The sequence below is a fragment of the Myotis nattereri genome, assembly GCF_964212035.1.
Source record: "Myotis nattereri genome assembly, chromosome: 16".
In the NCBI taxonomy this organism is placed as follows: domain Eukaryota; kingdom Metazoa; phylum Chordata; class Mammalia; order Chiroptera; family Vespertilionidae; genus Myotis; species Myotis nattereri.
The window spans coordinates 33,412,227-33,431,242 of record NC_138091.1 but is presented as its reverse complement, the minus strand read 5'-3'; the positions used below and the strand labels follow the sequence as shown (position 1 = coordinate 33,431,242).

The window sequence follows — 19,016 nt, the reverse complement described above, 5'->3', positions numbered from 1 at the left end:
TTTGACTATCTTATGCTTAGGACATTTTAGACATAAATGCTATTAATAGCAGTTAATACATATTAGCATTTAAGTCCTTCACACATGTGAACTCATTTAATCCTCACAAAACACTGTGAATTGGGCATTATTATTATATCCACTAGAGGCCAGGTGCATGAAATTCGTGCATGGCGGGGGCGGGTTGTCCCTCAGCCCAGCCTGCACCCTTTCCAATCTGGGATCCCTTGAGGGCAGTCGGACATCCCTCTCACAATCCGGGACTGCTGGCTCCCAACTGCTTGCCTGCCTGCCTGCCTGATTGCCCCTAACTGCTTCTGACTGTCAGCCTGACCATCCCCTAACCCAGGGGTGGGCAAACTTTTTGACTCCAGGGCCACAATGGGTTCTTAAACTGGACTGGAGGGCCGGAACAAAAGCATGGATGGAGTGTTTGTGTGAACTAATACATGTTAACACTGCTGCTGGTGAAGGAGTGGAGGGGAGAGCAAGAGAACCCTCTGCTCTTTCGGCTCCGTGGGCCGGATAGAACAGCCGAACGGGCCGGATCCGGCCCATGGGCCATAGTTTGCCCACGGCTGCCCTAACCACTCCCCTGCCGGTCTGATCAATGCTTAACTACCCCGCTGGCCCAATTGCCCCTAACTGCCCTCCCCTGCAGGCCTGGTTGCCCCCAACTGCCCTCCCTTGCTGGCCATCTTGTGTGTTGGAGTGATAGTCAATTTGCATATTACCTCTTTATTAGATAGGATTTTATAGCTGAGGAAATTGAGGAATGGAAATACCAAGTAACTTGCCTGAGGTAATATAACCTGCAAGTGACAGAGCCATCTCCAAAGTCTATGATCTTAATACTGTACTAATTATCTTTAAACCTTAAATTTTTGTTGCTGGGTTCATATTGAGAGGTGGGATGATATTCACATTTGTTGTCTCCTATGGCTTAACCATATTCCTGATAAATAAGAATAGATATGTTCCCATTTTACATTCAGGGTAATGTACAAAGGAGTTAACTTACGTGCCTCAGGCCTCCTAATTGCTGACATTAACCTTTAGGTCATGTAGTCTTATTTCCTTCACATAACTAATTGTGTACCTCTCGGGCCAAAAGCTAGGGAGGTGAGGGGAGGTTGGAATGACTTTTAAAAAAATTAAAAAAAAACCAGAGTCATAGGTTTGAACTTGTGTGGTTGTAATAGGGATTTTGATCGGCTTTCCTGCAGTTAAGGCCTCTGACTTGATTTTCTTGCCAAATAAACAGTAGTGCCTTCTGTCAGGAAAACAGAAACATGTTGCTAGCTATTTTGAACAATGTTAGAAATACATTGCAGTGGGAAGGAGCTGCCTCTGACTTCTGCCCACTACTTGAAATATTTTAAGGCCAGCCATTTGGAGACTTTATTATCAGTACCCAGTATAGTCACAGGGAGACTATTCTTCCCACAAGGCTGAGATTTCAGAGGCCTTACATCAGTGCATAGGTGACGGGTGGTTTTGGTTTGTTTTTGTTTTTAATATATTTTTATGGATTCAGAGAGGAAGGGAGAAGGAGAGATACAAATATCAAGGATAAGAGAGAATCATTAATTGGCTGCCTCCTGCACGCTCCCCACTGGGGATCTAGCCCTTGACTGGAATCACACCCCAGGACCCTTCAGTCCCTAGGCCAATGTTCTATTCACTGAGCCAAACCAGCTAGGGCTGATTTTTTTTTTTTTTTTTTTTAATGATCTCTGGTTCTTTGTTCCCACTTTACTGGAACCTCCAGTCACTATAAGTGGAATGTGAACTGATGATTCTCATTCTTGCAGTGTTTGCTGTGTTATTTCTATTCTGCCTGCTGTGCTGTGGTCCTCGCTGAGTTATAAGTGAAGAACTTAAAATCAGTTGCTGCAACTTGAGTGTGCTTTATCAAGGAAAGAGAGAGCTTCAAATACGAATCTACTCTATGTGTGTCTTTCCTTCCCTTTGTTACCCAAAGCTAGTTGTACATGTTTAAACTATTGAAATGATCAAGCCATAGAACTAATTATCAGCAGTATTTATTTACAGATTTTTAAATTTAAAAAAATTTTTTTTTTTTTTTTGGTAACAGTCTCTTCAGTTTTTCTGTTTTAATTAAGTCATCCCCACACAAATCTCAGGAAATAGCATGGTAAGTTAGTGTCTTAGAAAAATAACAAAAAATATTTTGTCAAAATTAGCAGTGATTTCCACTACATCATGAAGTAGTTTCTTTCCTATTGAACTCATCTTATTATTGTGTGGATCTTACTGGGTGGATAAATGAAATGAGGCACATAAAGAACCTGGAACATGATAAATAGTGTATTTTAACTATTTCCTTAACTGTTATATTTGCTCCTCTTTCTGGTTGAACATTTGACTTCCTAAGTCTATTTGTCATAAGAAATAGAATCCACTCTAAAACTTGCATAAGGTTACACTGCATGTCAGAGACACATCCTCCCCTCCCTTTTCTTATCCTCCTTTTCCCCACACAGGCATGTAAAGTGCATCTCCACCAGCACAGTATTCTAGAGCCTATCATTGCACAGCAACTGCTAGAGATGGTGGCAGGGCATGGGGCATTCTATGGTACTTGGGCTTGCATATGGAACCACCCTATAAATCAAGAAAGAGTTCATTTGTAGAAAGAGTTCTACCTAAAAAAGGTTTAAAAACCATTGCCTTAAATCATGGACTTGTTATCATTGAATAATTTTTAGTTTGTTGGCAGTTATGAGAAAAAAATGAAACAATGATGTTTAAATTTTTGAACTTGTTAGAAAAGAACAAAAAAATTTTCATGGTAGTTAACACTTTTTTTTAATACTTAAACTTGAAAAAATATTGCATTCTCTCACCTCTTCAGATCATCCAGCTAGAACTTATTTTTATCTCAGATCCAAAGGAGAATGGCCTAGATAAAGTATTTCTGGTCATTTCCCAGTGATTGAAGTTACAGACATATGTAATACATCTGTTCATAGCCCAGCATGTTAGATTTCGATATTTCTTCTTTCTAATCTGAGACTATCCTTAGGGCAAGTAGACAGTAATGAGTCAGGATGAAGTATCCAGAATTTATTTCTATTATCCCGCCAGGGCTACCATGTTGATAGTGCACCAGGTTTGTACATTGATCAACTTTTGTTTGCTTTCATGTAGTGAAAGAAATGATGATTCTAATAAGCCATTGAGTTCTGCTCTCTTCATTAATTGGTTCCATTTTTCCCCTACTCTAAAACTATTTCCAGCAGAAGCGTGAGTTTCAAACAGTTCCATGGAGGTGCCCTCAGGGACTAGTACTAGGAAAGGTAGCTGGATATGGAGTAGGGAGAGGAGGTTCAGCTAGAGCACATCTAACATCCATTGCAAAACAAGATTTAAGAGTTGCTCTAGCCTAGCAGAACATATAAATCTGTGCTGACTCATTGCCCCCATGAGCTAAACCGGAACTTGTATCTCACATTTTTTGGATGAGATTGGATTGCTTTTTTTTGTTTATTAGTATTACAGAGGCTGTAGTTTGGAATGAAGCTTTCTATCCTGGAAGAAGTAATTGTCATACACAAACAAATTCCTTATTGTGAAGGCTGAAGGCTGGTGTGTTACTAGAAATTGTTACCTAACATTTGAATAATGTATTTTAGTTTTTTCAGAGGACACATCAGGTCATATTTTGTGCTCTAGGGCCCCTTTCTTCGTAAATATCTTCAGTAATTAAAACAAAATCACCAAACTCCAACTTATACAATGCTTAAGGAGATAACAGGTTATTAGAATAGTTCTAGTATCTACTGAAGTTATTAAGTCTTACCATTTCTTCAGAATTCATACATTGTAGATTAGAAGAATGGTTTAATGTAACATAGCGCTAACTTAATTCATTTCTCTTAATATTTTTTCTGTAGTTAATGATTGGTCTCCTAGACCACTGAGTGAGTATGGAATAGTTAGCAATATGAGGTGTAAAGATTTTTATTTTTGCCTTGGCTTTATTTATATGTATTTGTTTGTTTCTTTATTTAAAGCTCTGAAGATGGCTGTAGTAGATATCTACCATTCCAGGTTAAAGGAGAGACAAAGGCGGAAAAAGTAAGTGTAGAAAACCTTTCAGCTTTGGACTATTGACCACATACACATATAGTCGATAAGAATGTTCCAGTTGTGGTTTATCTTGTTACCTTGAGGAAGACCTTGGGTCTCAGTTTTTCCATCTATCAAATGAGGATAATAATACCTGTCAGGGTTTTTTTTGTTGTTGTTTTGGTGGTGGTGTGTTTGTTTTTTTACCTCCTCCTTAACCTTTCTTGAAGTATTAATGCCCAGTGAAGAATGTGGGTGCACTGTTTTAAGGAAAAAAGGAATAAGATAAATTCAAGATGTTATTAAGTTGTTATGCTTTTTATAATGTTCTCATTCTAATGGATTATTTTTTATGAGAATCTTTTATCTACAAGAATTTCAAAGGAAATTCTGAACAAGTTTCAGGCACTCTTGGTTATTCCTTCTCTTTGCAATAGAACAAAAAAACATACATTCAGACTGAGAAATTATGGATCCCAGACCCCTGTTGGTTTGTTGGTTTACAGACTCTTTTAACATCAGAGAAGGGTATGTAGAGGTTGTGAGTGAGTGTGTGTGTGTGTGTGTGTGTGTGTGTGTGTGTGTAGGCATGTTACTAACACGTGGTGTTGCTGACTGGAGATGTAGTGGCATCACAACAATAAAAAGGAATGGAACTTGGGAACTGCTGTACTGATTAAATTGGGAGACACTGTTCAGGGACCAAGATGTGATGTAAAGTAAAGCTCACTCTCTGGGGGTTTGAGTTGGCTTCTGAGAAGTGCTGAAGAAGCTTACTCTGCTGCTCTTGTGAGGAGCTTCCTAGCTAGTCATGATACCTCTGGTATAAATCAAAGGCTCCAGACACATCATCCTGCATGGTTTACTTACATTCTGTTTTGCTTTAACAACCACTTGGAGCTAGACAGTATTATAGAACTCAAGTTGTTGAGATTGCTGTTGGATATTATGTTTTATGATGCCCTTCCATTAAACATGCATAATATTTATCTCAAATAGTTTCAAAGCATTATGTCAGTGTGCAGTTGTAAATGTTGAATGTGTGATCATGGTGTCCTTTTATATTAACAGATTTCCCCTAAATTTCCCTTAAATTCCCTAAGCTGAATAAGTTAATTTTTATGACATGAATACAGCTTCCCTTCTGTTTCATCTTAAGTTAGAGACATGTATTTTTCAGTATTTGTAAGTGCTCATTATTGGTTCATTCATTCATCCAGCAAATAGTTATTGGGAGTCTGCTAAGCCCAAGGAGAGGAAAAATGTATGATGCTTGAGAGCCTACAATTGTGTTAGTGACTAATTGATTTGCAGAACTATGTGGGGAGTGACTTCTTTGGACCTCAATATTTCACCTCAGAATATTTAGGATGTCTGGTAAAAGCTGCATGTGGAAAACATTATTAAATGTAAAACTGACTATAATAAACATTGTGGTTTTTATTCTAGAATTATAAGAGATCATGGATTAATCAACCTTAGGAAGTTTCAGTGTAAGTATTAGCTGTTTTCTTTATTTTAAAATTTCTTCCAACATTAACTGAATAGTTTTAAATCATTTATGGTAGTAGTTCTTAATCCAAGTTGTATATTATCATCATTTAGGAAGCTTTAAAGAATTCTGATACCAGGGTATCACCACAGACTAATTAAGTCAGAATCTCTGGGGATAGAGATAAAGCATCTGTATTTTTAAAAAGTCTTCAAGGCAATCTATAAAAATAAAAGCATAATATGCTAATTAGACCTGACAGCCAAACGACCTTCCTGACGAAGCTGGGGCTGCGAGGGCTGAGCCCCTTGCATGAATTTCGTGCATTGGGCCTCTAGTAAATAAATAAAGATAAAAGTCTTGGAAACAATTCTGTTGAATAGTAAGAGTTAAGGACCATTAATATATAGTCAACATTTGCATGATAATCTTTTTAAAAAATCAGTATAATAATTACTGTATAGCAACATGAGTATGCATGAATCATTTTCTGGACCTGGGTAGGGTCATGTTTGGAACTATACGTTAAACATAACCTTGAACACCAGGTTGTAAAAACGTTTTGTTTTTTAACAGAAAGTCGTTTTTCTATTTTGTATCTTAGACAAACAAATAACAGTGGCTTTTAGCATTGTGTGATGGTGATAATAAATCTGAGTGGGGTTTTTAAAATGCCAACTTTGAGCTTACTCTTTTAAATATTGGAGATACCTAGGCTGGGCAGAAAGAGTTCCTGTACTTTTTCTTCTACACTGTAGAATTTGTTCAGCAAATTAGAGTGTGATCTCAGAGTAATTGCAATATTTAAATTAAAATGTTGCCGAAACCGGTTTGGCTCAGTGGATAGAGCATCAGCCTGCGGACTGAGAGGTCCCGGTTTCGATTCCGGTCAAGGGCATGTACCTGGGTTGCGGGCACATCCCCGGTGGGGGATGTGCAGGAGGCAGCTGATCGATGTTTCTCTCATCGATGTTTCTAACTCTATCTCTCTCCCTTCCTCTCTGTGAAAAATCAATAAAATATATTTAAAATAAAATAAAATAAAATGTTTATAATAGTTGTATGACACAATAATATGTATATTTTTAAGTACCTAATAATTATCCTTGTTGATAGACTCTTACAAGTTTTGATACTCTGGGCTCCTATAGGGTTCAGGTCAACCAGACATAGGGGTTGTCTTTTAATAAAGTCATGAACATAAATATGTTACATTTTATATCCTTTATTTTTTCACTTTCCATTACACACTTTTCAAGTGATTGCAGTGTTTGGAAGATGTCATTTTTAACAGTTACATAATGTGTTATGTATATATACTTATATAATACTATACTTAACCTGCCTTTTGTTATTATTTAGCATATTTTCATTTGCTTAATCATTAAAAATAATGCTGTGATGAACTTGTTTATGAATAAAACTTTTTCTATGTTTAGACTTACTTATCTTTTTTAGGTAGAGTCCCAGAAGTGACATAATAGGTCAAAGGATATGGTCATGAAAAACTTTTGACACTTGCTGCCAGGTTCCTCTACAAAAGCTGTTATATCAATTTGTATTCCTTCTGGCAGTGTACGAGATTGCCTGTTTAACCTCATCCTCATTGAGAGCTGTGGGTTTGCACAACTAACTCAGGAGCAGATTTCCTTTGCCTTTTCTGTAGACAATAATTGGTCAATTCTGGTAGCCACAGGCTTTTCATAATAGGGTCAGTGGGTTTTTAACCTTTATTTACAGTAGACCGTGACTCTTGTGTATATCTAATCTCAGCTGGGGGACAGAGGTCAGTTTAGCCTCCTTACTCTTAACTATGACATGTGCAGTGTGGTTTCAGAGGTTTTCAGTGGTCATTATACTGAATGTACATGTGACCTTCAGTATATGGTAGGCAGAGGGGTTTTTTTTCCATCAAATTTTAAAATTATACTCCAAATTCTTCTATATTATCCCTGTAGTGAGAGGCAGGGAAGGGAGGTGGTGTTAATAGTGAAAATAATCCATCGGTGTCTGCCCATCTAATTGGCTCTTAGAATTTGTGGGTAAGAATGTCTCCTGCAAGGAAAAATATTCATCTGACAAAATGACTTAATTTAAATAACTGTCAGAGGTGGACAGAACTAGCCTAGTTCTATTATCTGATTGAAATGACTGAGTAGCACTTTGAGGGTTTCTGGCTGCTCCACCCTACTACTTACTATATTGTTGATGGGTGTTACTTCCCATCTTCTTTGCCAATATCTCTTTTTATTAGACATTTGCTCAGTAGTGATCCTCAAAGTTGCTGACCCTAGGTATCCTGTATGTGTGACCATTTACTTGCATGATAGTTATCAAAATAGAACTTAAGTTGTGGTATTTAATTTAGTGAAGAAATATGTATGCCTCACTTGAGTAAGTGTATGTAGGAGGAAAATTTTTGGAGAGGCATATAAAAGGTGGTACACTTGCCCTAACCGGTTTGGCTCAGTGGATAGAGCGGCGGCCTGAAGACTGAAGGGTCCCAGGTTCAATTCCAGCATGTACCTTGGTTGTGGGCACATACCCCGTAGGGGATGTGCAGGAGGCAGCTGATCAATGTTTCTCTCTCATTGATGTTTCTAACTCTCTATCCCTCTCCCTTCCTCTCTGTAAAAAATCAATAAAATATAGTTAAAATAAAAAAAAGATGGTACACTTTTTCCAGGCTAGTCTCTTCTAGATGGATTATTGTGTCTGCACATTCCTGGTTTTCCTGCAGAAGTTATGAGCAAATTTGCCCAACATTCTTCCTAAGAATGTATGATCTGCCTTTAATTGTCTTTCCCATTGCTGCCAACAATTCCTGCCCCTGTACAGATAAGAGAGAGGTGTGAAGGACATCGGGGTGCTCAGTAGTGCAGATGCTCTCCTGTGATAGCAACATCCCTATGTGATAGTTGTGATGCTGCTATGATTAGTGTTTTGCATTCTTAGCTTTCCTGTTTGCTTCCTGTCATGGGTAAATGAGTCATGTGAGGTTATGAATAATGTCCTTCCATTTCACTTCTTGTGAAAGAAATGCAGAAAACTTAGGGATCCTTGTATTCTTTGTGATGTGGTTGTGTTTTACTTTCTTTGTAGTAATGGAACGGCGGTATCCCAAGGAGGTCCAAGACCTTTATGAAACAATGAGGCGATTTGCAAGGATTGTGGGGCCAGTGGAGCATGACAAGTTCATTGAAAGCCATGCACGTAGGTGGTTTTGAGCCTTGAGTGTGTGTGTGTGTGTGTTTATAAAAATAGGAGAGATAATGATGTGTTTTATGTAAAGTTCCGTAAATAAATACATGGATATCTTTTCTTTGCCCTTATTACCATGAAATTAATTTGGAGCTTTCAGAGTTGGAGGGGAGGTTAAAAAACCTAGTGGCATTCTTTTTTCCCCATATAAACAGTAGTTTAGCATTTTTACCCCTACTTTTTGTTAATGACAGTTTTCAAAACTACATACAAAAGCAGAGATGATAGTATAATGAACCCCATATATCCATCACCTAGCTTTAACAACTGTCTACACATGGCCAACCCAGTGTCATGTCTGCCACTTCCTTTCCACCCTCAACTGGATTATTTTGAAGCGAATCCCAGGCATTATATTATTTGTTCATAAATATTTTAGTATTAAAACTACTTTTTTGTTTGTTTTTATCCTCACCAAAGGGTATTTTTTTTTAATTGAATATAAGAGAGGAAGGGAGTGAGGGGTGTGTGTTGAGGGAAGAGAGAAAAAGAGAGAAACATTGATGTGAGAAAGAAACATCAATTGATTGCCCCCTGCATGTGCCCCAACTGCAGATGGAACACGAAACCTGGGTATGTACCCTGACTGGGAATTAAACCAGAGACCCTTCAGTGCACAGGATGATGCTCCAACCAACTGAGCCACACCAGCCAGGGCTTAAAACTAGTTTTTAAAGTGGGGACAGATTTAGATAACTCATGTAGCTAGTATTTCCATCATTCTCTCGCCTGATACTCAGAGAGCTCTACCTAGTTATCCTTTGGCTTTTCGCTATAAAAAATTAAAGTTGTTTAAGGGATGGAAGCCTAGACTTGAAAGAGGTGGGGTGGTTTAGTCTACCCTTCATCGTGAGATTTATGTGTTTGACGTAAGTTTAATTCTGGGAAGGTACTTTAGCAAAGCTCTCACCTTGTTCTCATCATGCAGATATTTCTTACCTGGCATGATAGGCTTTTATCTGGACCAGATTGGTTGTCCTCACCAAACACCCTGTCTGGTTTTATTCTTCATGTGGTTTATATGAGGTGACTGATGCTTTACTTCCTGTCCCAGTTTGTGCCATCCCTGGGCTATGTATCACTTCAAGGAACTACACCCCACGGATTGTCCGGGCATTTCCTTCATCCTCTGTTACAAAGCACCTAAATAACCCAAACAGTGCAGCCTGGTCTGTGTGCTCACAGGAAGTAGAAATCTTTGGTTTATGGGAAACACAATGCTCTTTTGTGTCTGTGAAGAAAGAAATTATCTGGGACTTGAGCACAGAGCTTTTGTCCTTCCCTTGCAAAAGGGCCACATCAAATAATACCAGAGACAGGTTTCATAAAAGAATGTGGTTATGTGGTAGAACTTTTAACACAGAATAAATAGAGCAGGGAAACGTGAATTGTTTAAAAGTTTGTTATTCTCTAGCTAAATGAATTCAGCCAGTTCACTGTAAGTTTTCTAAAAGACAGTTGCAGCTGCTGCTGTCTCCAGCCCCAGACAGCAGCTGGAAGACAGTTGGAGGAGGATTTTCTCAGCTCTAGGGTAAAATTTCTAATGAGATGTTACCAACAAATAGGATTCCCCGAATGGAATTGCCCAGTCTTTTACATAAGGCAGAATTACTTAAAATGCTCAACAGCAAAAGTGCTCATTGATGTTGATTGTGTTTTCCCCATTTTTCTCCTCCGTTCTTTTTGGGATGAACAGTGGAATTTGAACTCCGAAGGGAAATCAAGCGGCTCCAGGAATACAGGACAGCAGGCATCACCAATTTTTGTAGTAAGTACTACTTGCTATATCAGAGGCCAAATGTATTCCAAACACATAGAGGAAGTCTCTGTTTGAGGTGATGTGGTGTGTTGTTGTTTTTTAAATAAGCTTTCCTTCTTCAGAATGAGTTTTTAAACCTTTCAGTAAAGTTTCATCTATTTAATCCTTATAAATACCACTCTATGGATTATCTGAGGTAAAATAAAAGTTGCACACAAAAGAGAGGCACTGCTTTAGATTTAGGATTGTATAGCCTCTTAAAAAAAGGATTTGTATTCTAATTTTTAGCCTCAGCCAGTTAACATTTAGTGATGCATGGTCTAATCATTCTTATTAACCTAACTTCAACTGGCTTTAGGTGCTTTGACTGAGTGTCTTGAGGTGGTGATATTAATTATATTAATAGTAGCTAACACTGCATAGAAACAGTTTACCATGCTCCAGTCCCTATACTACCAATTTTACCTGGATCCTGTCATTTAATTCTCATAACACTCATGAGTGAGATATTGTTATTTCCATTTAATGAAGAAGCTAAGGTTTAAAGTGATTAAAGAGCTATGTGTAGTAGAGCCAGGTCATAAGGAAAGGCAGTGTATTATGGGAGTTAAGAGCTTGAGGTCTAGACTTGGACAGTGTGCGTTTGGATTCTGGCTCTCCTATTTACCAGATCTGTCATTCTGTTCCAGTTTTAATTTCCCAAGTCTCTTAGAATTAGTCTGAAGATAAATTAGAGATAAAGCATGAGAACGTAGTACAGTAGCAGGCACGCCGTAAATCCTCCACAAATGACAGTTTCTGCTGTTTTATTATTGTTGTTGGAATGATCTTTAGCATTCCCTCCTTCCTGTGGGTTGAAAGCAGTCACCCAGTACCCACAGGAAGTAGCCCTATGTGTGTAAGTTTAGCTTAGTATAATCATTCTTTATTTTTAACAATGGAAATCGTTTTCAAAATAAAATTCTATGTGGAGCCCTAATCTATAAATAAGGTAAAAGTGAAACTACTTTAGTTGAAGTTTAGTGGTTCAGAACCACCAGTATGTAGAACCCAGAACCACCAGTATGTGGTGGTGCCCTTGCTCTTCATGTAAGCCCTGGTGGATGTTCATGGGACTAGGGGGCTCTGTGGAACATAGTTTGAAATCCAGTGGTGTGGCATTTTGGCATCTATATACCTTTGTTAACAAGTATAAAACATCACACAACTTTTGTTTAGCCCTGGTGCATGTAAAAACTCTGATACCAGGACTTGGTTGTCTGATACTGGCTGCCTCTGGGACAGAGGGGAAAGGAACAGTACTGATCAGTGTAGGCTTGTTTTTATTTGTAATTCTGATTGCTTTTTAAGGAAGTATGTTTGCTTATAGCACTTGTGTGACTGAAAAATATATAGATAGAAAAATAGAACAGGAAGCAAATATGACAATATTGAATGTTAATTACTTTTGGGGGTGGAAAGATGAATCATCTTATTTTCTTTGTACTTTTTGTTTTGGGTCCCCCCCCCCCCTCAAAATTTCTTAAAGGTAAAAAAAGGAATAAAAATATTTTAATTTCTTAATATAAAAAGGGATTTTAAACTAGGAGAAATCTACTTTGCTTTTGGAAAACTAATTGTGGAAGCTGTTTTGCAAAGAAACCAAAAAAAAGACAAGCCGTTTGCTGGTCAGTTAGGAAGCCCTTCTTAGTTCTGCATTATTATTGCAGTTGTGGTTGTTTTACACCTCCAGGTGCCAGAACCTATGATCACCTTAAGAAGACGCGAGAGGAGGAGCGCCTTAAACGCACCATGCTCTCCGAAGTCCTCCAGTACATCCAGGACAGCAGTGCTTGCCAGCAGTGGCTCCGTCGGCAGGCCGACATGTGAGCACTTAGTCCAGGGCGGAGGAGCATCCTTTTGGCCTTTACACGTATTTTCAGGCATTTCCATGGGCACCTACCCATGGTAGAGTAGTAATAATCAGGTAGCTGGAAGAATTCAGGAAATTTTAGGAGTCTCTCTCAGAAACAAGACAGTATGACAGTTTTGAGAAACATAACTGGCCTCCTACAATCCTTCTTTGCTACTTTTATTTATTTATTTATTTTTAAAATATATTTTATTGATTTTTTACAGAGAGGAAGGGAGAGAGAGATAGTCAGAAACATCGATGAGAGAGAAACATCGATCAGCCGCCTCCTGTACATCCCCCACCAGGGATGTGCCCGCAACCCAGGTACATGCCCTTGACCAGAATCGAACCCGGGACCCTTCAGTCTGCAGGCCGACACTCTATCCACTGAGCCAAACCGGTTTCGGCTGATTTTATTTTTTAAAATAAGTAACTTCCCTCTACCCATGTCTCCTCTCTTCCTCCGTATCTATTAGTATACTTTCCATGAGAAAAGCATGTTCCTATCTTTTCCCATGAATGGTCTCCATGATGTTCTGGGCTCAGAGCTTTTAACAAATCCAAGTGATTTCCCTCCCAGAACAGATGTCTTTTCCTGGCTAGTACAGCAGGATAACCTGTAAAACATGTGCAGTCTATCTCATTCCCTCTCTTCAGAGTAACCGGCCTGATACATGGCAGCCAGATACATGTGCTTTTGGAAACTGCCTTCCCTGGTGTGACATAAATTTAAATTCCTCTTCTTCATCGTAGTGATTCCGGCCTGAGTCCTTCCATTTCAATGGCTTCGAATTCAGGTAATTACTTTTCAAGCTAGAGCAAGTCTTGATTGTTAAGTTTTCATTCTAGAGATTGTGTTGACCCAACAGTCCCTCCCCCCTTTTGTGGAATTGGTGCTTAGACAGAGTAATGGTAATTATGTGTTGTCCCAATTTATAAACATCAGCAAGTTTTCAGAATCTTCAAGGCCAGATAGAGACTAGCCTCAGGATTAGAGTACAGAGACAGGGAAGAATAACTCCAAAGAGGTGGTTTCTTTATTTTACCAATGTCTGTGGGCAGCTAGTTGACTGTGGTTGTATCTAACCACAGATTTTGAGGTTTGTCTCAAAGGGGAGAAAATAAAGGTGTGTGTCCTATATGAGCAAAGAGGCATGTTACTTGCCAGAAATGCAAGGCTTTCTTTTTAAGTTGGAGACTTAAAAAGATTCTCTCCCCCCTCCCCCCTTTCTCTCAAGTAAATAAATAAATAAATAAATAAGAATGAGCTAATATGACCATGCAACATTGGTGTTTGTGTTTCTGAACCATCTGTGCTCACTGATTCTTTCTTGCTTCTTAGACTGGTATTAGCCCTCTTCACCCCCTTTATCTAGATTGTGGAGAAGCCCTTATCCCCTTTGTTAATTTTACAAAGAAGCTTGTTTTCTAGCACAGCAAGCCTCTTAACAGTCCCTTCCCTTTCTCTCCACACCTAAATGACAACACCCATAAAACTTATATTATTCTGTCTACACTTTCTTCTGCTTACCTCAGTCTACCCATCCTCAGCTTAACACTAATCTCAAATAAACTTTCAAAACAAGACCAAAAAAAGTTGTACATCAAGCTTCCCATCCTGGGCAGTGTCTTCATACTTAGGTTTCTTTCTCAGGTATGTGAGTTCACCTCAGCCTCTACTTTGCCATATAATAGCTCATTGTTTCTCTCTGTGGATCTTTCCGGTAAACAGGGCTGCTTTGGAAGGAACAGATATTCCCGCACATAATAAATAACAAGGGCCTTTTGCTGGCCTAACAGTCTGCCTTTGATCTGAAGGCAAATGGTACTGGGTTAATTACCATGTTTGCCTTGTACTGCTGGCAGAGTGGCAAGGATTAGGAAATGTCTCCTGCAGAGTTATTTCTATTCATCAGCTGTCAAGGCAGGTAGTGTATGACCTTTCTTAACTAGATGAGCTCTGGGCTTTAGGTTTTATTTTTTAATTTAATTTTAAATTTATCTGTATTAAAAGTATTACAGATGCCCCCCTTTTTTGGGGGGGCTTTAGATTTTTGAATCTCCTATTGGGTTCAGAAGAAATGGGTAGTAACTGCTATATTAGGTAGTCATATTTGATGCTCTGCTATGTGTGATTATGTCAGTATTTTATTTATTTTTAAAATATATTTTTATTGATTTCAGAGAGGAAGGGAGAAAAGAGATATGGAAACATCAGTGATGAGAGAGAATCATTAATAGGCTGCCTCCTGCACGCCCCCTAGTGGGGATTGAGCCCGCAACCCAGATAGGTGTCCTGACTGGGAATCGAACCGTGACCTCCTGGTTCATAGATTGACGCTCAACCACTGAGGCACGCCGGCCAGGCACACAAATTAGCGTTGTTATTTTCAAGTAAACATTGTGGAGCCTGTGTTGCTAATTACACTGGCGCCTAAGGGGACTGGTGGAGATTTCCTACAGCTGGCTATAATGATCTTGTGCCTAACTGGCCTGGCTGCAGTGAACTTTGTTATATTTTCCACCTGAGGACTTGTCACTTCTATGACATATATGCCCTTTTCTGTCTGTGTCTGTAGGGAGACGAAGTGCGCCACCCTTGAACCTCACGGGCCTCCCTGGCACAGAGAAGCTGAACGAAAAAGAAAAGGAGGTAACAAAAAAAGGGGCGCTAGAGGAAAGAGGCTGAGAAATCATTGAATTGCCATTACAGGATCAAACCCATTTTTCTCTGCTTAGCTAACAACATGTACAGTTCTAGTCCATCCCCGAAGGCTTACAGTTCTAGTCCATCCCTGAAGGCTGTGCGCTACAGAGCTAACCTCAGCAGGTTTCAAAGGATTCCTTTCCCTACCACCTTGCCCTCATTTGCCTTCTGGGAGAAGAGCATATGATGTATAAATCCAAATAATAGCAACTGTCATTTACTGAGCATTTACCATATACCCAATACTATACTAAATGCTTTAAAGTAAGTGAAATTAATTTTTATAAACCTAAAATAAGATATATATGAAATGGTTACTTCCTAGTAGAATGGTCACTGTGAGTTGTTCTACACTTTTTCCAACAGTATAACCATCACTTAAAAGATTTTTGGAATTGTCTCCATAGCATGTTTATAAGCAGAAAGAAAGGAAATTTTTATCATATATAGTCACACATTAATATTGATTTTAAAATGGCATGATTCACTTTTCCTTTCCATTATAATCATCAGACTTGTCTTCATGTTACTTTTGGCTATTTCTAAAATTTACACCCAGCCTCAAAAGAGTCATCATCAAATGTTTTCGGCTCTAAAGTCCACTCCAGAAAAGGGATTCCTCTTTTGTTCCTCAGATGCTCCTTTTACAGTTCCAAGATCAGTGTCCCATCTGTCACTTTGTGCCATTAATTCAGGTCAGATGATAAAGAAGAGTCGGGGCTGGTATTAGTCTTTTATTATATCCACTAGGAATAGTAAAGATTAGTTTAGTAATATGTTATATCCAAGTATTGCTAAAAAAAGGACACAGGCCATTTGTATCCAAGTATTGAATAGCCTGGAGTTTTAAGCATTTTTTATCTTTACCACAACACGGTAACCTTAGACAGCTCATTGCTGGATAATGGCAAGTAAACTGGAATGAGCCAGCTTTCTAAAATTTTAGCAGCTAAAAAAAGTGTCCTCTTTTAACAAGATCTCTATATCTCCTCTCCCTCCCAAAGTAGGAAATGTAATCACAAAAGCAGGGACCATACTAAAAATAATGTGATTCACACTTGGGAACCCAAGTATCTGCACCGCCACCCCACTGAGCCCTGTGGCTCTTCCCTGACTGGCTGTGTTGGAATGTGCTGGGCCTCTACCCCGCCAACACCTGCTAAAGGCTCTCCCAGCATCACTTCCTGGCTTTCTCTTCCTGAGTGTCTCTCTTTAGTGAGTATTCCCTCCAAAGAAGAGACTAAAAAGAATGTAGTTCAGCCACCCAACAGCTCCTATAAATAGTTGGAGGTTGATGTCACTTCTTAAATTTTGTTTTGTCTATACCTGCTGGATTAAATTATGAGAATGATAGATGTTAATGTTTAGTAAATGTGCCATGTCTTACAGCTCTGTCAGATGGTGAGGTTGGTCCCTGGAGCCTATTTAGAATACAAATCTGCTCTACTGAACGAATGTAACAAGCAAGGAGGCTTGAGACTGGCACAGGCAAGAGCGCTCATCAAGATAGACGTGAACAAAACCCGGAAAATCTATGATTTCCTTATTCGAGAAGGACACATCACTAAAGCCTGAGGCCTTCAGGGCTTGAGATCTGAAATCACAGGTTTGGAATGTGTTGGACCAAAGGACAGTATGGATATTCTTGAGCTGAATTCTCATTGTAAAACAAGGGGAAAGAACAAAGGAAACCTTAAGCTGTAAGAATGTCTACTTTGTTCTCTGCCCTGCTTTAGAACACTCTTGCTGTTGGTATTGTGCTGCAGAGTTATATGCTAGATATGCTATTATTAAACGTGAGTGGGCATTCATTCCTAGCACCTCTTGTAACTAAAACAAGAACCATAGTACCTCACGTCATGGTGTCGGTAGAAATAGAACTAAACCAGTCTTCAGTCCCATGGGTCCAGCTCAGACTCTTGTATTTGAATGGTTGGTGTTCTCATCTGTTTTGCTTTCAAACAATACAGACACATTTACAGTAAGAGAAAGGTTATGGACCATGAGAAAGCTTTCTCTTTCCTTCTGAGGATTCTTTGTTTATGAGCACAAGGGAGGGAAATCTCATCATGGTCTTGTCCCAAACGGCATCTTTAATTTGAATGTCTGGTTTTGTACTTTGCAGTCTGTCTAACCTGCAGTAGACTTTTGAGGAGGTGGCATCAGATATAAAATGTCTTGGTTATTTTTAGAATTAATAGATTAAAATGTTTTGCTGCTCAATTTGTGGTGTCAAATATTCTGGTAGCTAAAGCACACTTAGGGTGCTGGATGCCTGCCTCATCATACTGCACTGTCTCTCCTAACACGTGTGTCCTGGACTCACCCTGTTCGTACCCTGGGTTTCCCAGGATACCAGGCCCCTGAGGATGGAGATGATGCAACTATCCTCCACTGTGCTTGGATTGAAACCTGGACCTTAATTTCTTAATGGGGAATGGCTAGCCTGCAATAAAAGCTACTTTTAAAACAAAAGTAAAGCAGAGTCATATATGGAACTCAGTAGATATGAGGGTGAGTAACTCCACCACATCTGAAACTTGGTCCTCAAAACTTTCTGTAGAATCAGAAGCCAAACTCAGAGTCATGGTTATCCCATTTCTAATAGAAGGAAGGTTGTATATAGAAATAACTTTAGAATCTGCACAAATTACCTCTAGTCACTGATTCTTTCAACATTCAAAGTATCTAATTAAAATATTATATGCTTTGTTGGAAGTGTCTGCTCAGACTTTTTGATGTAAATATGCATGTAGCTTGCTAATAGACTTCATCTAGGAGTTTACAAGTGACAAGGAAACTCTGAGGATCTGAAGGAATTAAAATCATTAAAGACTTCAATATGTAAAAAGGGTGGCTTATGGAAATGGTCTCTTTTCTTTGCATACTCGTCTCTCTTAGGAAAATGTATTCTACTACCACTTTGTTCTCAGTTGCTTACGAAGGGATTGTGTCTTATCCCTGAAAGGCAATTCTGGTTCCAAAAATTCGGAATGCATTGGACATCAATGTCAGGTGACATCTGTAATAATCTGAAGAGTCCTCAGTCTTGGTTAAGGAAGGCTTCCTGGGAGAGGTGAGCTTTTGGGGCAAGGATAAGATCGGGAGGAAAGAGGTAATTTCGCAGATGGAAGTGGGGGACTGTTCCAGACATAGTGGGCGGAGGGTGATATGGAGGCAGCAGAGGGAGTAAGGAAAATGGTGCCAAGAGATTTGGTTGTCTAGGACACAGGGGCAGCTGTGGTAGTTAGGAGTGGGAGGATGGTAGGACAGTCTGGTAGAAACCTTGGAATCAGTTGAACTCTGAAAAACTGATTGGGGAATCAGCAGATTTGATGAGGAAAAACAGCATAGGTGAAAATAGTGATAGAAAAATAAGGCTGTAATTTCAAATAACTGGATTTTAGAAAGTAGGATTATTACTCTTTTTGTTTTGGTAAACCCAGCTTTGCAAACCCAGCTTTGGTAAACCCAGCTTTGCAAAACTTAAGACCTAGAATCCCTAGGGGGTTTCTCAAAGATCAAGCCATATTTTAGGTGATGAGTGCTCTTGAAAGGAGTCACAAAGTCTCTACTTCGATGCACTTATAATAGAAAAGCATTTGCTAACATATTTGATATTAGCTCGATTAAGTACATTATTTTCTTCCATGTTCCTATCACCAAAGGAAGGACCTTCCTTTCACTAAAAATCAAGAACTAGCAAGAGCATTTCGGAGGATATTCCAGCCATATTAAACAGAGGTCTCAGTCCAGATCATCTCAGAGAGGAACAGTTTACTCTGAATCTCAACATGAATAAGGACTT

The 19,016-nt window shown here is 39.0% G+C and overlaps 1 protein-coding gene across 1 annotated transcript in view; it reads left to right on the top strand.

The window, feature by feature from the left end:
• TADA2A (transcriptional adaptor 2A) overlaps positions 1-18,064 on the top strand; it is a 44,179-nt gene extending 26,115 nt beyond the window's left edge. Inside the window, exons 9-16 of the mRNA XM_081108766.1 lie at positions 4,041-4,104; positions 5,545-5,588; positions 8,690-8,800; positions 10,545-10,616; positions 12,340-12,472; positions 13,255-13,298; positions 15,081-15,154; positions 16,598-18,064. Coding sequence (XP_080964892.1) covers positions 4,041-4,104; positions 5,545-5,588; positions 8,690-8,800; positions 10,545-10,616; positions 12,340-12,472; positions 13,255-13,298; positions 15,081-15,154; positions 16,598-16,783 — 728 coding nt within the window. The 3' untranslated portion in view covers positions 16,784-18,064. The remainder of the gene's footprint in view (positions 1-4,040; positions 4,105-5,544; positions 5,589-8,689; positions 8,801-10,544; positions 10,617-12,339; positions 12,473-13,254; positions 13,299-15,080; positions 15,155-16,597) is intronic.
• The last annotated feature ends 952 nt before the right edge of the window (positions 18,065-19,016 follow it).